The sequence below is a fragment of the Aquarana catesbeiana genome, linkage group LG01, assembly GCF_042186555.1.
Source record: "Aquarana catesbeiana isolate 2022-GZ linkage group LG01, ASM4218655v1, whole genome shotgun sequence".
Taxonomy (NCBI): Eukaryota; Metazoa; Chordata; class Amphibia; order Anura; family Ranidae; genus Aquarana; species Aquarana catesbeiana.
This window is the reverse complement of record NC_133324.1, coordinates 640,607,021-640,625,145: the sequence shown is the minus strand read 5'-3', so window position 1 is coordinate 640,625,145 and position 18,125 is coordinate 640,607,021. Positions and strand designations below refer to the sequence as shown.

The 18,125-nt window shown below is 40.4% G+C and overlaps 1 protein-coding gene across 2 annotated transcripts in view; it reads right to left on the bottom strand.

The window, feature by feature from the left end:
* The window catches only part of GRID2 (glutamate ionotropic receptor delta type subunit 2), a 1,754,345-nt gene that overhangs the window by 297,233 nt on the left and 1,438,987 nt on the right, over positions 1-18,125 (bottom strand). For both annotated transcript variants that reach the window (XR_012236183.1, XM_073601045.1), the window contains exon 11: positions 8,470-8,782. Coding sequence is in view for 1 of the 2 variants with exons in the window: in XM_073601045.1 (XP_073457146.1) it covers positions 8,470-8,782 (313 nt within the window). In the remaining variant the exon portion in view is untranslated. The remainder of the gene's footprint in view (positions 1-8,469; positions 8,783-18,125) is intronic.

Sequence of the window (18,125 nt, the reverse complement as noted above, 5' to 3'; positions counted from 1 at the left end):
AGCAGACAATAGCCTATGGATCCTGCTGGCCACTGACCTGTGGGTCCTGCTGGGAGTGGACAATAGCCTATGGGTCCTGCTGGCCACTGACCTGTGGGTCCTGCTGGGAGCCGACCATGGCATGTGGATCCTGCTGACCACTACACTACACACTGACCACTACAGTACACACTGACCACTACACACTGACCATTACATACTGACCACTACACTACTCACTGACCACTACACTACACACTGACCACTATACACTGACCACTACACTACACACTTACCACTACACTGACCACTACACTACACACTGACCACTACACGCTGCCCACTACACTGACCACTACACACTGACCACTACACTGACCACTACACACAATACACTACACAATACACTATACTACACACTACACTATCCACTGACTTTCTGGCTGCTCCCTCTCCCCAGACCATATCTACTCCCCCCAGGACAGCAACAAAACTTACGAGGGAGTCTCTTACCTTATCTTCTTTCATCTGCTCTGTCTCCTCACCCGCGATTGAGAACAGGCCAGCCCCACCCGCCGCACATGACCCCTTTTTCCCAATCAAAGGTCGCCAGGGGCCGGCCTGAGACTTAACATGGCAGCCGGAGCGCGGGGTCACAGGAAATGGAGATTAGGAGACGAGGGTGACACATACACAGGCTTTCGCCCCCCAAATGTTGCGCCCGGTGCCACGGCCCCCTTCGCACTCCCACGCTACGCCACTGGTCAGACAGTACTTAACATGGGGGGCACACAGTAAAATGCTTGGCTGGGGTCACTGGGCCGGTGGGGCCCCCCAGGCAAGTGAGGCCCCCGGGCAACTGCCCAGTGTGCCCATGCGAAAAGATGGCCCTGCACCAGGTATTTCACACAAAGGAAGCAGTACAAAGAGAACAGGATACTTTTTATACAACAGACACATATCAGCAATATGAAATGTTGGAGCAACATAATCTTTAAGAGTGGTGGAGATATATATATATATATATATATATATATATATATATATATATATATATATTTTTTTTTTTTTTTTCCATGTGCTAAAACTAAAGATATGCTTACAAGTTGAATATGCCTATATCTGTGGATTTCCCTTAAAATGTAATCTGCGTTTATCTGTAGATTTAGGCTAAACATAGGCTCTGAAGTATTTATCGTATACTTGTTTAGAGTTGCCCAGATGTGTGAGAGGTTTATTTGGAAAGTAGCACACTATAGACATTGAGTCATAAAGGTTAATTATATCACAACCTAATAGTAATAACTATCAATTTTAACAGTTATTTTAAATAGCTTTCTCAATTTAGTTTTTAGTTAAATCACCTTCCGAACCTTTTATAAGGTCATCCTTCTCTTGATTTAAATCTAAGGATTACTGTACTTTCATATCTTTTATAATAAGGCCATACTTAACCTTAGTTCAATTGCTGCATGGGCCTGCCCTTATTTTAAAAAAAACACTTTACAGTTTCTATACTTCTTATAGGTCAGCTCAATCAAAGTCCAATAATAACTGTTTTTAGACAGTGTCTGCTGTAAACAGAGGAACCTACTGCTGCTCAGTTATCTTACAGACCAATAGATTCAAAGTCAAGATTTAGCTAGGTCCAATTTAAAGTGTAAACCAAACATATTGTTGCACATGTTCCAGTTATGTCAAAAAATTTTTTGTAAACTTTTAATGAAATATTTTAAAAAATACATTTTAAATTAGACTAGAAAGTAAAAATAACATGAAGTTTTAGCCACTGACAATTCTGTTCCCAGGTTTGAAAATCTGGAATCTGTTTGAATCTGTTGCAAAATTTTTTAGCTGGTGATCCTGCCAACAGGAGCACTTCCTGCAGCAGACTGACAACTCCAAGCCACTGCTTCACAGAAAGCAGCAGCTTTGTCAGCCTGCTGTGTGTGTACCTACGTTGGCCATTGGGCTGCCTATAAAGTCTATTAGGAGCTCATATGGCAGGTGACATTACCGCCGCCAACTACTAGTCAGTAGCTTGGGGTTGTCAGTGTGGAACAGGAAGTGCTGTTATAGTAGAATCTCCAGGTAAGAAACTGCAACAGATTTACAACAAACAATTTGCTTAATAAACATGTATACCAAACATACTGAGAAATAGAGTTTAGGTTTAAATTTTAACTACTTTAACTACTTAAAATAACTACTTTAAATATATAAAAAATATGTCAAGAAGATGATGTGATGCTAAACTAGAGAATTCTTGAGTAGCAAGGCCTGTCATAGAACAAAGAACAGAGTTCTATGTTTCTAAGGTAAAAAGCTGTCAATATACTTTACTATCTAATTGTAACATTTCTGTGCAATAGATTTACCAAAGCCTTGTATATATTCAGGACTGTGCTGGCTATTTGTACTGAAAGCTATGAAATTACACCACCTGTGTTCACCTTTCCTCCAGTAGTTATAAACTGGCCTGAGGGATATGCAGTTTTGGAAGCCAAATTGTAGAGTAGAGTAAGGCAAGATTTTCAACTTCATTAGGCAGATCTCAACCTTTCCCAATAATTGAGAGATTTACTTGGGCCCTATTCACACTTGTGAATGGAGACATTTGTGATTACATGTGGTAGACTCTGGAGATGGGTGTGTGTTTTTTGAAGCACTGATTAGAGTCAGAGACTCTAATAGGATTGGCTTGGGGCACAGAGCATTGCATCCGGAGCTCACCTAGGTGTGTTGCAAGAGCGAATTAATATTTGCTGTTGCAACATTGATCCTCCTCCTCTAGGAAACGGGTCTGATACCCATCACCCGATTGGCTGAAAGGACAGGTGATCCTATTGGATGCCTAGGAGGAGGGGAAGAGGGCACAATGGCAGAAGGGAGGAGAAGAGTCAGACACAGGAGCCACTGCCCGATGCATGTATGCCCATCACATCATGATCCCTTGCGCCGCTCCTTGATGTCTGATCCCCGCAGCTGCCCGATGCCCGGATCCCCTGCCACTCCTTGATGTCCGATACCCAGATCCCCACGCCACTCCTTGATGTCCGATCCCTGCCGCCTAGATGGGGTAAGTGCTGGTGGACAAGCAGACAGAGAGCCGGCGGAGGATGTGGTGCCGCCGGGGGGTTGGTTGTTTGCCGCCCCCCAACAAAAAAACACCAGCCGTCACTGAATTTAAATGCTTACTTGCAGTATATTCCTTTATATAAATGTTTTTTATTCACTTGTAATGTGTCTTTGAACTTCCTAGAAAATTTGACTAATCCAGGAGAGTCAATTCCCTCTCTTGAACATCATATAGAGTGTCACTTAAGTGATAGCTCTGCAGGGGCTGTTGACATCACATCCAAGATGGCAGCGCCCAGCAGAAATTTCTAGGCTTTTGGATGTCTACAAAAGGGAGAGTTTTACAAGTAAATAACAAAGATAAAATAGGTTAAATGCCCATATAACATTTTGAAAAGATTTTTATTTTAAAAAATGGTGACAGGGTCTCTTCGGTATTACAGGTGGCTTTCATATCCTGCACCCGCATCTGACTGCATTTATTGTTTTGGGCTAGATTTAGATTTTTATAAAGGATACTGAACTGTTTCAGTTAGAAAAGTTATTAGCAATCAACAGACTATGGTATTTGCTATCACATAAGCCTCAGAAGTCTCAGGCATGGGAAAGAAAATGATTTAACTCATGAGAAAAAAAATGCAATTATACTGCGTGTATGTCACTTTCAATTATTTTGCTATTCCCGTGTGCTCGTGGGTCAGTAAACAGTAGAGATTTAACAAATAAAGTTTGTGTTACATTTAAACTGAATGTGAAATATTAGATGACAATACTAATGAAAAAATTTCAATACTGCACTGATATTTGGTAGCCTAATGGGACTTTATGATTACATCTCCAGTTTGTAAAGTACAGTCCTCCAAGAAGTTGTCCTATTTCATTTTCAATTGTTGTGTTCTCTTGCAGACTAAACTGTCATTTTTAGATTACAGCCTAGCCACTATCTATGCTTATATCAGCAACAAGGAGGTAGAAGAAAATGAAATAGGGAGAATTATATTACTATTGGGTTTCCACATAAACAAATTCTAGGCACAAACTTTCAGCAATTAAAAAATCAATTTAAACCACACGGTAATGTGTTATTTTACAAACTAATGTGTAACTGGTAAAAATAAACTATGCTCTATTATGGAGATTTCCGTTAACTTCCTGTACTTTAGCCACAACAGGAATACCTTCTCAGGCCGTTGTCAGCTAACAAATACTCCATTGGAAAATGTAAAGATAAGTGCGGCAGAAAAAAAGCATTCATACTCGCCTAGGTGGATGCAGCATGGATCTGTCCCCTGCCCCCTCTACACCGAGAACTGAGCAATCAAAGACCACTAATTGCTCAGTTCTCGGGTTTGCTCTGAGTGGTGACTGTCCAGCGCTCATTGGGGCGCTGGACTCTGGAGGGGGCAAGAGCAGCTCGCTCAGGCTCTCAGTGGTGTGCTGAGAGGCTGAGCCTGCTGCCGGTTGAGCATCTAGGTGGATCACAGCATTATTGTTGGGATCCCTGCGGTGATGGCCCTGTGATGGCCCATTGTTGGCTGAATATGGGTCCCAGGAGTGCAGAACTAAATGCACTCCTGTGACCTACAGAAATGTGGCCATACTTCTCCTTTAACCTTTATTCCATTTCTAGTGGCAAGTCAACATTTTGGATTTTCCTTGATTTTCTTTTCTAATGATATTGGTCATCAAGACAAATAATTGGGTAGATCTTCCTAGGAAGGACACAGCTAGAATCTTGCCTCCCTTATCCCAATGTCTAATGTTTTGGTTTAGATAAAATTCAAGCTGTTTTGAATTCTGATGACTATTTGTGAACTGCTAATACTATTAGGAAAACACTGTACCACTGTGCCACAGTGTTGCTTCAGTTTTCCTTAAAGACCAACTTTGTTTTGGTTAGCATAAGGAAATCTTGGAACCTCAAGATTTGTTATTATTTCTTGTCCCAGTGATGCAATTACTGTGCATTGGGTTACAATAGCAACCATTTTTTAGAGAGAAAATGTGGAACCTTTGTCAGGTTGTTTATTGTTTTGTGACATTTGCTCACGTATTTCACAGAAATAAAATGCTTTAACTCTCTTACATTCTTTTCTAAAGTCAGCACTGTGTAGCTTCTTCTATTTTGGCTTGCTTTATTACTAACAAATTCACTTTTCCAAGAAAAGGTTTAATCTGACTGGTGAGTATGAGAAGCTTCTTGATACTAATATTTTAACATATCAGGATTTCTATATGAAAAACAAAACAAAACAAAGCCTACAGTGGGTGTTTGTCTAGGATTACCTCTGCTGCATTTCAGTGTTCTCTGTGTTCACCGTTCACTTGAATACTGATAATAGGTTTTGGGTGAATTAGTGCACTACAGCTCTATATGGCTGGGAAATTAAAGCCCTTAGGAGAGATTAACATGAGGTGCTGGCCTTATAAAGCCAGATGGCCTATGTTTGGCAACTCTCCACAAAATAGGGGGCCCTCTCAGGAGACAGAGGTCATCTGATTTGGGAAGCCAATAATCAATTTAACCAAGGAGGGTGCCAAGCAAAAGTTTCTAGAGTTCAAAGGGATATTTTATTGATTTCAGAAATGACAGCAGAGGAAAAAAACACCAGGAATCCAATGCATTTCTGGGGCTTAGTATCCCCTCTTCATCAGGGCTCTAAAATAAACACAGTATCAGTTGTACCCAGAGCAATGTTGCTAGAAAAATTCTCCTGTGTCTGTAGCAGAGCAGCGAATTGAAGTCCTCCATTCCCAGTTGATGCCTTCTGAGAGGAAAGACGTTGCGTCAGAGGCAGTAGCGTGACAGTTCTGCAGGCGGCTGTGTACTACTCATGTTTATCTGCCTCATAAAAGCAACTAATGGGGCGTACACACGGTCGGACTTTTCGGCTACAAAAGTCCGACAGCGCGTCCGACAAACTTTCGACTGACTTTTGGCGGACTTGCGGCAGACTCTCTAACGAACGGACTTGCCTATATATGATCACACAAAAGTCCGACGGATTCGTACATGATGACGTACACCGAACTAAAATAAGGAAGTTGATAGCCAGTAGCCAATAGCTGCCCTAGCGTGTGTACGCCCCATAAGTTGTAAGTGCATTTTTGTTTTCAATAAATTAAGTTTTATACATTAATGCACTATGAGCCCTCTCCATTGTTTTCAATATAACATGCTGTGAGAGATGTGAGCTTGGATGTATCTTAATCTTCTGGGGCCGGCTGACAACCAATCCCTAGATGTGATCCTGTTTATGCGCATATGATTCCTTAGTGGGATCATTTTGTCTGGTAAGCGGCCAACCTTTTGTTGGAGCATGGTGGTGATGCAAAAGCACTTTTGGTTTTATTTTTGCACAAGGACACTTTTCACTTGTTTCTCACATGTGGGGATCCTGTAACCACATATTAACTCCATGCAAAGAAATTATATGACCTATTGGAGCACATTTTTATATGAACTTTGGAACACATGTACCCTTTCACGAAATCCATATTTTTTGCTAGAAAATTACTTAGAGCCCCCAAACATTATATATTTTTTTTAGCAGAGAATCTAGAGAATAAAATGGTGATTGTTGCAATATTTTATGTCACATGGTATTTTTGCAGCGGTGTTTTAAACGCAACTTTGTGGGAAAAGGGACAATTTCATGAATTTTAAAAACCAAACGGTAAAGTTAGCCCAATTTTTTTGTATAATGTGAAAGATGATGTTACATCGAGTAAATAGATACCAAACATGTCATGCTTTATAATTGCACGCACTCGTGGAATGGCGACAAACGACGGTACCTAAAAATCTCCATAGGCGACGCTTTCAATTTTTTTTACGGTTACCAGGTTAGAGTTACCGAGGAGCTCTAGTGCTAGAATTATTGCTCTTGCTCTGACAATAGTGGTGATACCTCACATGTGTGATTTGAACAGTCATTTACATATTCAGGTGCAACTTCCGTATGTGTTTTCTTTGCTGCGCGAGCTTGCGGGGACGGGGCGCTTTAAAAAAAAAAAATCTTATTTATTTTTATATTTATTAATTGTGTTTAAAAAGAAAAAAATGATCACTTTTATTGCTATCACAAGGAATGTAAACACCCCTTGTGACAGTAATAGGTGGTGACAGGTACTCTTTATGGAGGGATCGGGGGTCTAAAAGACCCCCGATCCCTCCTTTGCACTTCAAAGTATTCAGATCACCGAAAATGGCGATTCTGAATACTGTGTATTTTTTTTAAACCGGCGCCATTGGCAGCCGAGTAAATGGGAAGTGACGTCATGGCGTCGCTTCCGTGTTTACTATTAGGAGGCTGGAACAAAGCCAATCACGGCTTCATTCCAGTCCGTACCCAGCCGCCGGAGGCGGCCGATTGGTCATCAGGCCTCCCGATGGAAAGGGAGGCCCGGTTAGAACGGCGGGAGGCGACGGGAGGGGGGACGTCCCCTCCCGCTCCTCCGGTATAACAGCTGAGCGGCTTTTAGCCGCATTGGTTGTTATAGCTGGATAGCCAATTGCTGGCTCTAAAAAACAGTAATGGGATAATGCCTGCAGCTGCGGGCATTATCCCGGTATAACCCCAGAATGCCGAGTACGCACATCTGCGTACGCTCGGCGGGAAGGGAATAATTAATTGTATTTGTTGGAGCACATTTTTAACCATATTAACTCTGGAACATATGTTTAATTGCAATTATAGCACAGCATACAAGCACTTTTTAATTATTGCACTTAGCACTTTATACAAATTATGGGCTATTACCATTTTTGTGAATTGATAATGGTTTGATATTTAGTAGGATGGTTTATCTTTTGACATAGTTTTATTTTCATTGCACCTGATCACTTATGATGAACTAATAGAAACAGCGAATACTATGGCTATGTAATTTGAAGTTCTTGGCAGGGATACTGTGATTCCAGGACCTTAGATGGACTACTTGTAGCTTTAAACTACTGTATTGAACTTGTGAATCATGATGACAAATAAGCTAAAGAAATACAAATATACATGGAAATATTGCAAGTTTTTTTTCTTCCTGTCTGTATCCAGGAGGATATACGGTGTACCTGTGGGGACATGTCCGTGTCATGCTTTGATCACTGGAAGTCCATATACCTTATTTACATAAAAATTAATCAAAGAAAAATCAAAACAATGAAATAGAATTGCTGATTGGTTCATATGTGTTACTGCACTTTGCACCTGGCCCTTTACATGAACTAACAAAAGAAAAGATAAGAAAGTGTATTTACTGCATAATGTTCTCTTTATTGTACTGATCTCTTGCATTTACAGAACCAGATGGCCAGAGGATATACATCTTACTTGGCATCTACCTTTTTTTGTTTTCTTGAATATAAGTTACATTTCACTGATCAGTAAAAGTAAGCATTAAAATAGCTCTTACCTTGCTGGACAAATGATCCATACACAAACCACATGGAGTTGTAAAGTGTTGTAGAAGTCATAGAGCCCATCGGCAAGCGTGGAGGATTAAGCCAGTTCAATAGGTAGACAAGAAGCCCCACTAACAACACAGTTCCAGCAATGCAGGCCCACAGAGATAAGTCAAATGGTGCTAAGCAGGCAAACATATCCACTGTTTTCTCTGCTTTTTTTAGCAGTACTCCCACAGAGTAATCCATATAACGTGTTGTGAAGTCTACTACATTCTCTCTGTCAGGTGTGATAGTCAAGGCAGAAATACCCATGTCGGCTCTCTGTAAAACAAAATGAAAATATAAGAAAAATTAACAGAACTCTAAAGATATTCAAAAATGTTGCAGTACTTTTCAGCCATGTCCCCTTACATTTTTATATGTAATACCAATATCATAGATAACAGCAACAAAAATAAATACTGATAATTATTATGTCATATTTTGTACATGGCAGATGGCTACCTAAAGCACAAATAAAATTTGTTTCAGTAAAACTTCCGTGTCAAAGCATCTCTTTTTCAAAATGTGAACTTCCCATTAAAGATGTCTTTACAAAAAAGATGGTAAATACTTACCCCTTCACTGCTAAATTCTGTTGTACTGCTGATAAATTGTCCATTGAAGTCTCTTTAGAAACAAATGTCTGGGAGTGTTGATTTCCTGGTTACCCGCTGTGCTCAGTGGATTATCTCATCAACCACTATGTCACTACTGGGTTTAGTTGACATTTTCTTTGTATTCTCTATCAAATCTGTATACAGACTTTTTATTATATTTGAATATGTTAACCTAATTTTCTCATAGGCATATTGTTCCAACCTAAACAAAGCCCAATTTTCCAATCATACACTGTAGCTCTATAGGGTTGGAGATCACACTCGACTGACTCACTCAGTTGTGGGTCTGTGAGTGGGTAATGGTGGGGGCAGGTTGGAAGAGTTCTCTCCCGATGGTTTCTGCCCAACTTAACAGAAGAGTGGTGGTAAGCACTTTTTGGGGCTTGGGCTATACCTCTGGGTATGGCCTTGAGGTTGTTTCCGCATGTACTTGTAAGGGTAGGTAAAAAGGAGCATCCGATATCCAATGAACTGTGAACTGAAAGGTGAATATGTAATTGTTTTTTTTTTTAAAGTAACAACAAGTGATCGAGCCACTGCATTTTGGGGAACAGAGACTCCCCCTTCTTCAGTACTGTTGCTGTATGCTAATGGTGAATGGGGAAGGATCCCAAACCAGTATGTCTGTGACACCGACATCGGATTGGTTGCTGTGTTTGCAGAGGCAGCACAGAGATACTCAGAGATATGGCTGGATCATTTGTCACATCTCTGAAATGTCATTGTACCAAGAAACTTTTAAATCACAATACCGGTAAAGCAAACCTAAGGTGCAAAAAATATATTGGGATACATGCATTCTTGGTGCAGTTTAAGTACTCAGGTGCCTGTAATGCCTGGGTTCCCAAATATGCAGATTCCTAAAGCATAGTAGCACTGCTCTGCCCCCTCTCACTGCCTAGGCATTTGTATTGGCCTGTTACTGTGATGGACGGTTTCAACCATCCACACCCTAGCAATATCCAAATTTTAGGTCACCAGGAACTTCTAGATGCCCGATGGTGCGTGGATTTAAATTAAAAATAGATTTGATTTTCAGGAAATTTGTTGTGCTCAATGTATGTATACAGTGCTAGACCAGGTAAACAATTTAATTGTTAGATATACTTGTTATAGCCATATACTTATTACTGTACAATTAGCAATATATTTCAATATTTAACAATAAGATCCCAATAGCAAAAAAACTAGCTCTATTTGGGTTGGTGGCAGTGGTGGGTGTGCTGGAGGAGGGATAACTGTTACCCTCAATAGACTGATGGTATTGCAGGGGTGAAAGTAAGAGCAGTATACAAAAGGTTGCATTGTTAGATATGAAGTTACTACAAATATGTATGCTTTGAAGTATTACAATTTACATGAATGTAAAGCAATTCTGTCATGTGCAAACAAAAAAAAACTGTACATGTATATACAGTCTGACTGGCTTCTAGTACTGGATTGGCTCCTAGTATGAGTACCACTGTTCAAAAATGCACAGGAGGCTAATATCCGCACAGGATCAGGTATTTAGAATGGGAGCTGTTTTTTACTGAATACATAACAGAATCAAAATGGATCTAAACCCAACCAACAAATTTTCATGTAAGCTTTAACATGTTAATGTAATTTCAGGAATTTTTAAGCACTTCAGTATGAGCCTATATATCCCCCTTCATTACTAGGTAATTTTTCAGCTTTCAGTGCTTGCTGTAATAGTTTGACTAACAATTACTCGACCATGCAATACTGTACCCAAATTATTTCAAATATTTTTTTTTTAAACAGAGTTTCTTGTGGTTGCATTTAATAACCACCGGGTCTTTTATTTATTTTTTTTTACTCTATTAAGGAAAAAAAAAAGCGCAAGCATTAAAAAAAAAAGTTTCTCCTTACTTTCTGTTTTAAATCATAAAAAATAAAACCACCAAGACAGCTTTAAAACCCCAAAATAACCTCTTTTTGAAAAGTAGACACCTCAAGGTAATCTAACTTTAGGACATATTTTTGTGTGTTAAGAAACATGCTGGTATTGAAGCAGGACTTGTTAATGTTGCACAAGATACATTTCATCATTGTTGTATAAGTCGTACACAGAGGGAGAAGGAGGTGCAGGGGTTTTTGTACAAGTCACATACAATAGAAGTATGGGGATAAGGGGGTTGATTTGCAGGATAAGGGAGGTAAAGCGTTAATATGCATAATATAAAGACAGCATGCGGATGAGATTTATGGGAGAGAAGAGGGGTGAAACTGTTATACAAAAAACATTTCAAATCAGTTCAAACCATCTCACCAGAAATCTACTGCTGCTGATCCCTTTTTTAATGAAATGTTCATTCAAAAACACTACTTTCTCCTTTTCTTCTATTATGACAGAAGGAGAGAGCTTTCTAATGTAAATACTAGTCTGTTTACATTTGTTATCACTGTGGTTGCTCATCACAACAATCACAAGGTACAGAGCCACCTGGTTCAGCTCCGTAGATTATGTCTGTGATTTGTGCTGACTGATGGCAGTTCAGACTACAGTCATTTATGGGTTTATTGGCCTCCCATGTGTTTTTTCTTTAGTGCTGTTTTTACCCCTTTCATGCCTACGCCTATTTCTGAGATTTGTTGCTTACAAGTTAAAATCCATATTTTTTGCTAGAAAATTACTTAGAACCCCCAAACATTATATATATATTTTTAGCAGAGACACTAGAAAATAAAATGGCGATTGTTGAATTATTGTATGTCACACGGTATTTGTGCAGCGCAGTTTTTTGGGAAAAAGTACACTTTCATGAATTAAAAGAAAACTTAACAGTAAAGTTAGCCCAATTTTTATATAATGTAAAAGGGGATGAGTAAATAATAGATACCCAACATGTCATGCTTTGAAATTTTACACACTTGTGGAATGGCGACAAACTATGGTACCTAAAAATCTCCATAGGCGACGCTTTAAAAAAAATTTACGGTTACCAGGTTAGAGTTACAGAGGAGGTCTTTTGCTAGAATTATTGCTCTCACTCTGACTATTGCGGCAATACCTCACATTTGTGATTTGAACACCGTTTCCATACGTGGGCACGCCTTACGCATGCGTTTTCTTTGCACACGGGGACGGGGGCGATTTAAACATTTTTTTTATTATTTTTTTTTTTTTTTTACATTGTTCCTTAAAAAAAATTCTGCTGTCACAAGGAATGTGTTTTTACATAGGAGACTAGATCAAAGCCATTTCCGGCTTTGTTCCAGTCTCAGCCTAGCTGGCGGAAGTGCCAGATTGTGGATCAGGTCTCCTGGTGGGACGGGAGGCCCGGGAAGAGCGGTGGAAGGCAGCTCCCCTCCCCTCCCACTTCTTTAGGATAACAGCCAAGTGGCTTTTAGCCACATCGGTTGTTATCACTAAAGAGCCAACAGCCCGCTCTAAAAAATGGTACCGGGGTGATGCCTGTATGCCGGTATAACCCCTTCAAGCCGAGGCCGCATATGTGTGTACGGTCGGCGCTAAGGGGATAAACAGCACTTCAAAATGCATGTCCACCATGCCACCATGCTTAAAAATATGAAAGTAGTGAAGTGGTTAGCGTATGCAGACTGTGTATGTATTTTAAGTATGCAAACATTATTACAAAGGATATCTAGTGAAGCTGCGATAAAGGTGTGCTCTTGTTTTGTTATTTTGTCACACATTACCAAGTAGCCTAACCACACACATTGCACAGACATGGTACACCATTGTCACTATCAGAAAGCTGGTCCAGAGCAATGATGTGCAGTGAATATTTAAGCAAGCACATACAAATAGTGTCTGAAAAAGACTGAGCATCAGCAAAATAAGACGCAAAAAAGGATAAAAAGTTAAAGCAGGATTTAAATATAAAAGGCAGTTATTTATGATACACATTGCTTTAACGAATGAAATGTCATCCAATTGTGATTTCGATCTATCTTACTTGATATTTTGTATATATGCCTGGGGTTTAGCGTTAAGTCCTTACCATGCACCTATTGGGCTTGATTTACTAAAAGCAAATAGACTGTGCACTTTGCAAAATGCAGTCGCACTCTGCAAGAGCAGATGCTCCAGAGCTTAGTAAATGAGGAGGAGCTCTGCACAAATGCTGTTTTTCTTATTTTCCTTGCACATGATTGGGTATTCTTTGCAAAGTGAAGCTTTACCTCATTTACTAAGCTCTGGAGCAACTGCCCTTTGCAAAGTGCACCGTCTATTTGCCTTTAGTAAATCAACCTCATTCAGTCTGTGAGCCTTGGGGTTGATTTACTGAAGGCAAATAGACTGTGCACTTTGCAAGTGCAGTTGCACTTTTTCCCCCCGGACTTGAATGTGGTCAAGCTTCACTTTGTATAGAATACCCAATCAGGTACAAGAAAAGTAAAAAAGTAACTAAAAAAAACCAAACCAGTATTTTTGCTTGTGATTAGTTGATGAAAATCAGCAGAGTTTTACCACATTTACTAAGCTTTTGGAGAATGAGTGCAACTGCACTTGAAAAATGCACAGTCTATTTGCCTTTAATAACCTTATTATCTAACTCTGATCAAGTGCAGGATCTAGGTGATTGACTGCCAATGATTGACACACTGCTATTACCCGTTGATCTAACAGTTACACAAAAATAGTTTACGTGGAAAAAAGTATAATATTCCAGGCAGACTAGGTATTATTTAAGAGGTCTGATAATCACAGAAGTAAGGTACTTTAATCACTATAATCTGAAAGTTGATTGTTTGAAAGAGATTGTTAACTTAAAAAGTTAGCAGCAGCTAAATCAAGACCTACAAACTCAATGTCTGTGCTGAGTCTATAGTAGTAAACTTAGTAGTAAATAAACAAACATCAAAGAAAAAATTTTCACACTAGTGCGGTGACTGGCATTTTTTTTCACTGGAATAACACCAGTCATTGCTAGGACACATAGAAAACAATTATTTTCTATGTGCCCTATTCATACTGCAACACAGCCCAGAGCTGTACTGCATTGATCTGTAATAAAATGCAGACATGCTGCTTACTGTGGGGACACTTGATAGGAGGGAGGGGCCAGGAGCAGCAAAGAGGGACCTGAGAAGAGGAGGATCGGGGCTACTCTGTGCAAAACCAACTGCACAGAGGAGGTAAGTATAACATGTTTGTTATTTAAAAAAAAACAAAAAACGAGCCTTTACGATCACTTTAAAAGGCAATTTAATTGTATGAACAACTATAAAAGTGCCATGGTTGCACTACACATATCGCTGTAAACAGAGTGCGAGCAATGAGGGGCCAGTTCATACTGCCCACACAGTAAACCACGGTGGTTTAGTGTGCAGGAAGTTTTCCATTTCAGCTGCAGTGAGCCAGTTGTAGGGGGTGGTATGATGCATGTTTTAAACATCTTTCATGTCATTGCACAGCAGTATAGTGCTTTGTGCTGCTGTACAGAGAATGCAGTGTCTTCCTGTGCAGCATATTTGCATTTTATCGCAGTTTACTACACTGCAGCTCCAAGCTACATTGCAGTGTGAACAAGGCCCATATCAAAATACAATTGTTTTCCATGTGTCCTAGTGGTGACTGGCATTATTCCAGTGCAAACAAATGCTGTTTACCACACTGTATGGGAATAATCACTAATTCTATAGGCATCATTCATGGTTAGCGCTAAACTGCCTGTAAAAGCTCCTCGCTAATATCATGTAAAATAAAAATTGGAACTATAACCATTTTATTATCCAGGGTCTGAGCTTTCAGAAATATATGCTGTTTGTGGGTTTTAAAGTGTTACTAAACCCAGTAATATGAAAATAGTTCATTTCCCCCCCCACCCCACCCCCCCACAGTACCCACAGCTTATAAATCTTATTTTTACATTAAAATACTGCCGCTATATACCTTTTTGACTGATCTGTATACCATGGTCATGTGATAAACTGCAGAGTCTGCCCGAGTGCTGAGTGTTCAGGTAGGAGGACATTCCCACTATAGCCTGTGTCCTCATGCTCTTATGGGAGGCGGGTCACCCATCAATCAAGATGTGACATCCCACCCACTGTGTTCTTTTTTAGTTAATGGGCATGGAGGAGGAGGGAGGGACTGGGCTGTCATTTAGGATCTGTAGACACGCCCATATGTGTGATGTCAATATCATGTGACCTGGCTAGCTCTGATCAACAAGGAAATGTTCTCTCCAGCATTAGAAACAAAACTGAGCATGTGGAGCAGTACTACCCTCACTGTGCCTTATCTGGCTTTGCCACGAGAGACCCTGCGGGAGGTGGAGGATCTGTCCATACAAGATTAAAGAGCCCTTTTACACAATACAAAGGATTAACCCCTTAAGTTCCACAGTGAGCATAACAAGCATGCTATTCTGCATGTACAGATAGATTTTACTGTTGTGGTTTTAGTAACACTAACTTTTCTGCCAGCCTAAAATGCGCATTTTAACTTGTACAAAAACAAAAAGTGGTTAAAGGAGTGGGTAAACATTGCTAGTAAAAGTATATAATCCTGAAACACACTTAAAAAATGTAATCTTTATTCATAAATGGAAATGATTAAAACTTAACATCAGGCTGCACTGTATGGCAGGGGTACCTGGATAAAAAAAGCAGCTGCTAAGAATTACAAATGCTGTGTCGGGTAAAGCAGTAACTATATGTGTTTAAAGTATGTATTTAGCTGCCTGTGTAGAGTTCACCTTTAAAGTGCATGTAAAACCAAAACCTTTTTAAAGTTTTGAATAAATTAGGGAATGTAACACTAGGGAGACTTCCCTTCACATTTTGCCCCAGAGACACAGCAGAACAAATTTCCTTCATGGAAGATTTCCCTTAAAGTGTAGTTCCTTTTTTGCAGTCAAATTTGAGAAACCTCCATTATATGTTTGTTATGTGTTCCTATTTTTACAGTATACCTATTTTTTCTTTTTATACATTTCTTACCTTTTAGATGTTTCTCAGAAGGAGAGTGAACCTGTCCCAAGTCTGTCCTCATTACCATTCAATGCAAGAATCCCAGCCTCTACACTGTAAATCCTTTGTTAGGACAAACTGTGTTCAAATCTAGGTACAACTGATAATGAAGATCTACATGCACAGTACAGAGAGGGTTAATTATGGCAAACATAGCTGCCTAACCCCCTCATAAACAAAGTACTAAGGATTTTCTTTGTTGGAGGGTCCAGAATAGAGCATCTGTAAAAAGGTATGCTGAAGTTTTTAAATATTTTTAAAAAAATAACAAACATGCCATACTTACCTGCTCTGTGCAGTGGTTTTGCACAGAGCAACCCAGATCCTTCTCTTCTCGGGTCCCTCGCCGTCACACCTGGCCCCACCCTCCTGCCGAATGCCCCCACAGCAACCAGCTTGCTATGGAGGCACCTGAGCCGGGCAGCTGCTCTGTGTGTCCATTAGGGATGAGCCAAACACCCCCTGTTTGGGCCACACCAGAACTTGCGAACAGGCAAAAAATGAGTGCGAACACCATTAAAGTCTATGGGACACGAACATGAAAAATCAAAAGTGCTAATTTTAAACGCTTATATGCAAGTTATTGCCATAAAAAGTGTTTGGGGACCCGGGTCCTGCCCCAGGGGATAAAAAGTTTTAAAAACTGCAGTTTTTCAGGAGCAGTGATTTTAATAACGCTTAAAGTTAAAAAATAAGGATGAAATATTCCTTTAAATATCGTGCCTGGGGGGTGTTTTTAGTATACATGTAAAGTAGCACATTTTTTCCGTGTTTATAACAGTACCACAGCAAAATGACATTTCTAAAGGAAAAAAGTATTTTAAAACTACTCACGGCTGTAATGTATTGTCGAGTCCTGGCAATATAGATAAAAATCATGGGGGGTGTGGTTTGGCTCCGTTCCATGATGTTCGCCGGAGAGAGACTCTTCTACACTATGGAGCTACGAATCCACCTTTCCGGGACCATACGAGCCTCCACATCACCGCAATTATGGGGAAGAATGACCATAAACCTCCGGTCTCCCGCAGCCTGAAAGACCCGCTAACACAGTCCACAGGAAACATCCAAGCGATGTTCAGGATGACCGCAGAAGACAGCCACGCGACCTCAGAGATGGAGCAGGCCCGCTCTCTCCCTTCATAGGCTCCAGCGCAATGGGATGGGGTAAGCTCAGCTATCCCTGCAAAAAAAACCCCTATCCCTCACAGATCTGCAGGCAGTGGCATCAGATATTAAAGCCACACTCTCTGCTGCGATCACAGACCTAAATAGGGACATTCAATCGATAGCAGCACGGATGGGGACAGTGGAACAGACTGTGTCTCGCCATGCGGACGCCATCAGGCAAGTGCAACGATCGTCAGACTCGAACCGTTCACATATTCTTGAAATCCACAGACACCTGGAAGACCTTGATAACCAAGGCTGCTGCCACTCAGAATAAGAAGGATTCCAGAGTCTGTGGAACAACAACTTATAAAATAAACTGTAGTCAGCATGTTCAATGAACTATTGGAAAGACCTGCTGACGCCCCCATAGAAATAGAAAGAATACACAGGACACTCAGACCAAGGGGCTGTGAAACCGACCCGCCAAGGGACATAATATGCTGCCTTGTCATCTTTCCACTAAAAGAAGCCATACTGAGAAAGGCAAGAGAACGCAACAGGGTTCTCCTTAATGGGTCAGAAATTAAACTTTTTTGAGACCTCTCTACCATTACTCTTCAACATAGGAGAGCTCTACGCCCCCTGCTGGATCAACTTCGCACCACAAGAGGAATCCCTTACAGATGGAAGTTTCCCTTCTGTTTGTCAGCCACGTGGAGAGGACACACAGTTCAACTGTGAACACCTGATGACCTTCAATCATTCTGCGATACATTGAACATACCTTACCTGAAGTTACGGAATGGAACAGTTCATTCTCCATTGCAGAAACCTGGATCAAGGTTTCCAACAACTCCACCCCAAGAGCGCAGAGACAAAGAGAATGCAGAAGCAGAAATCACTCAAACTCCGCAGCACACACCCCAAATCGCAGAGGAGAAGAC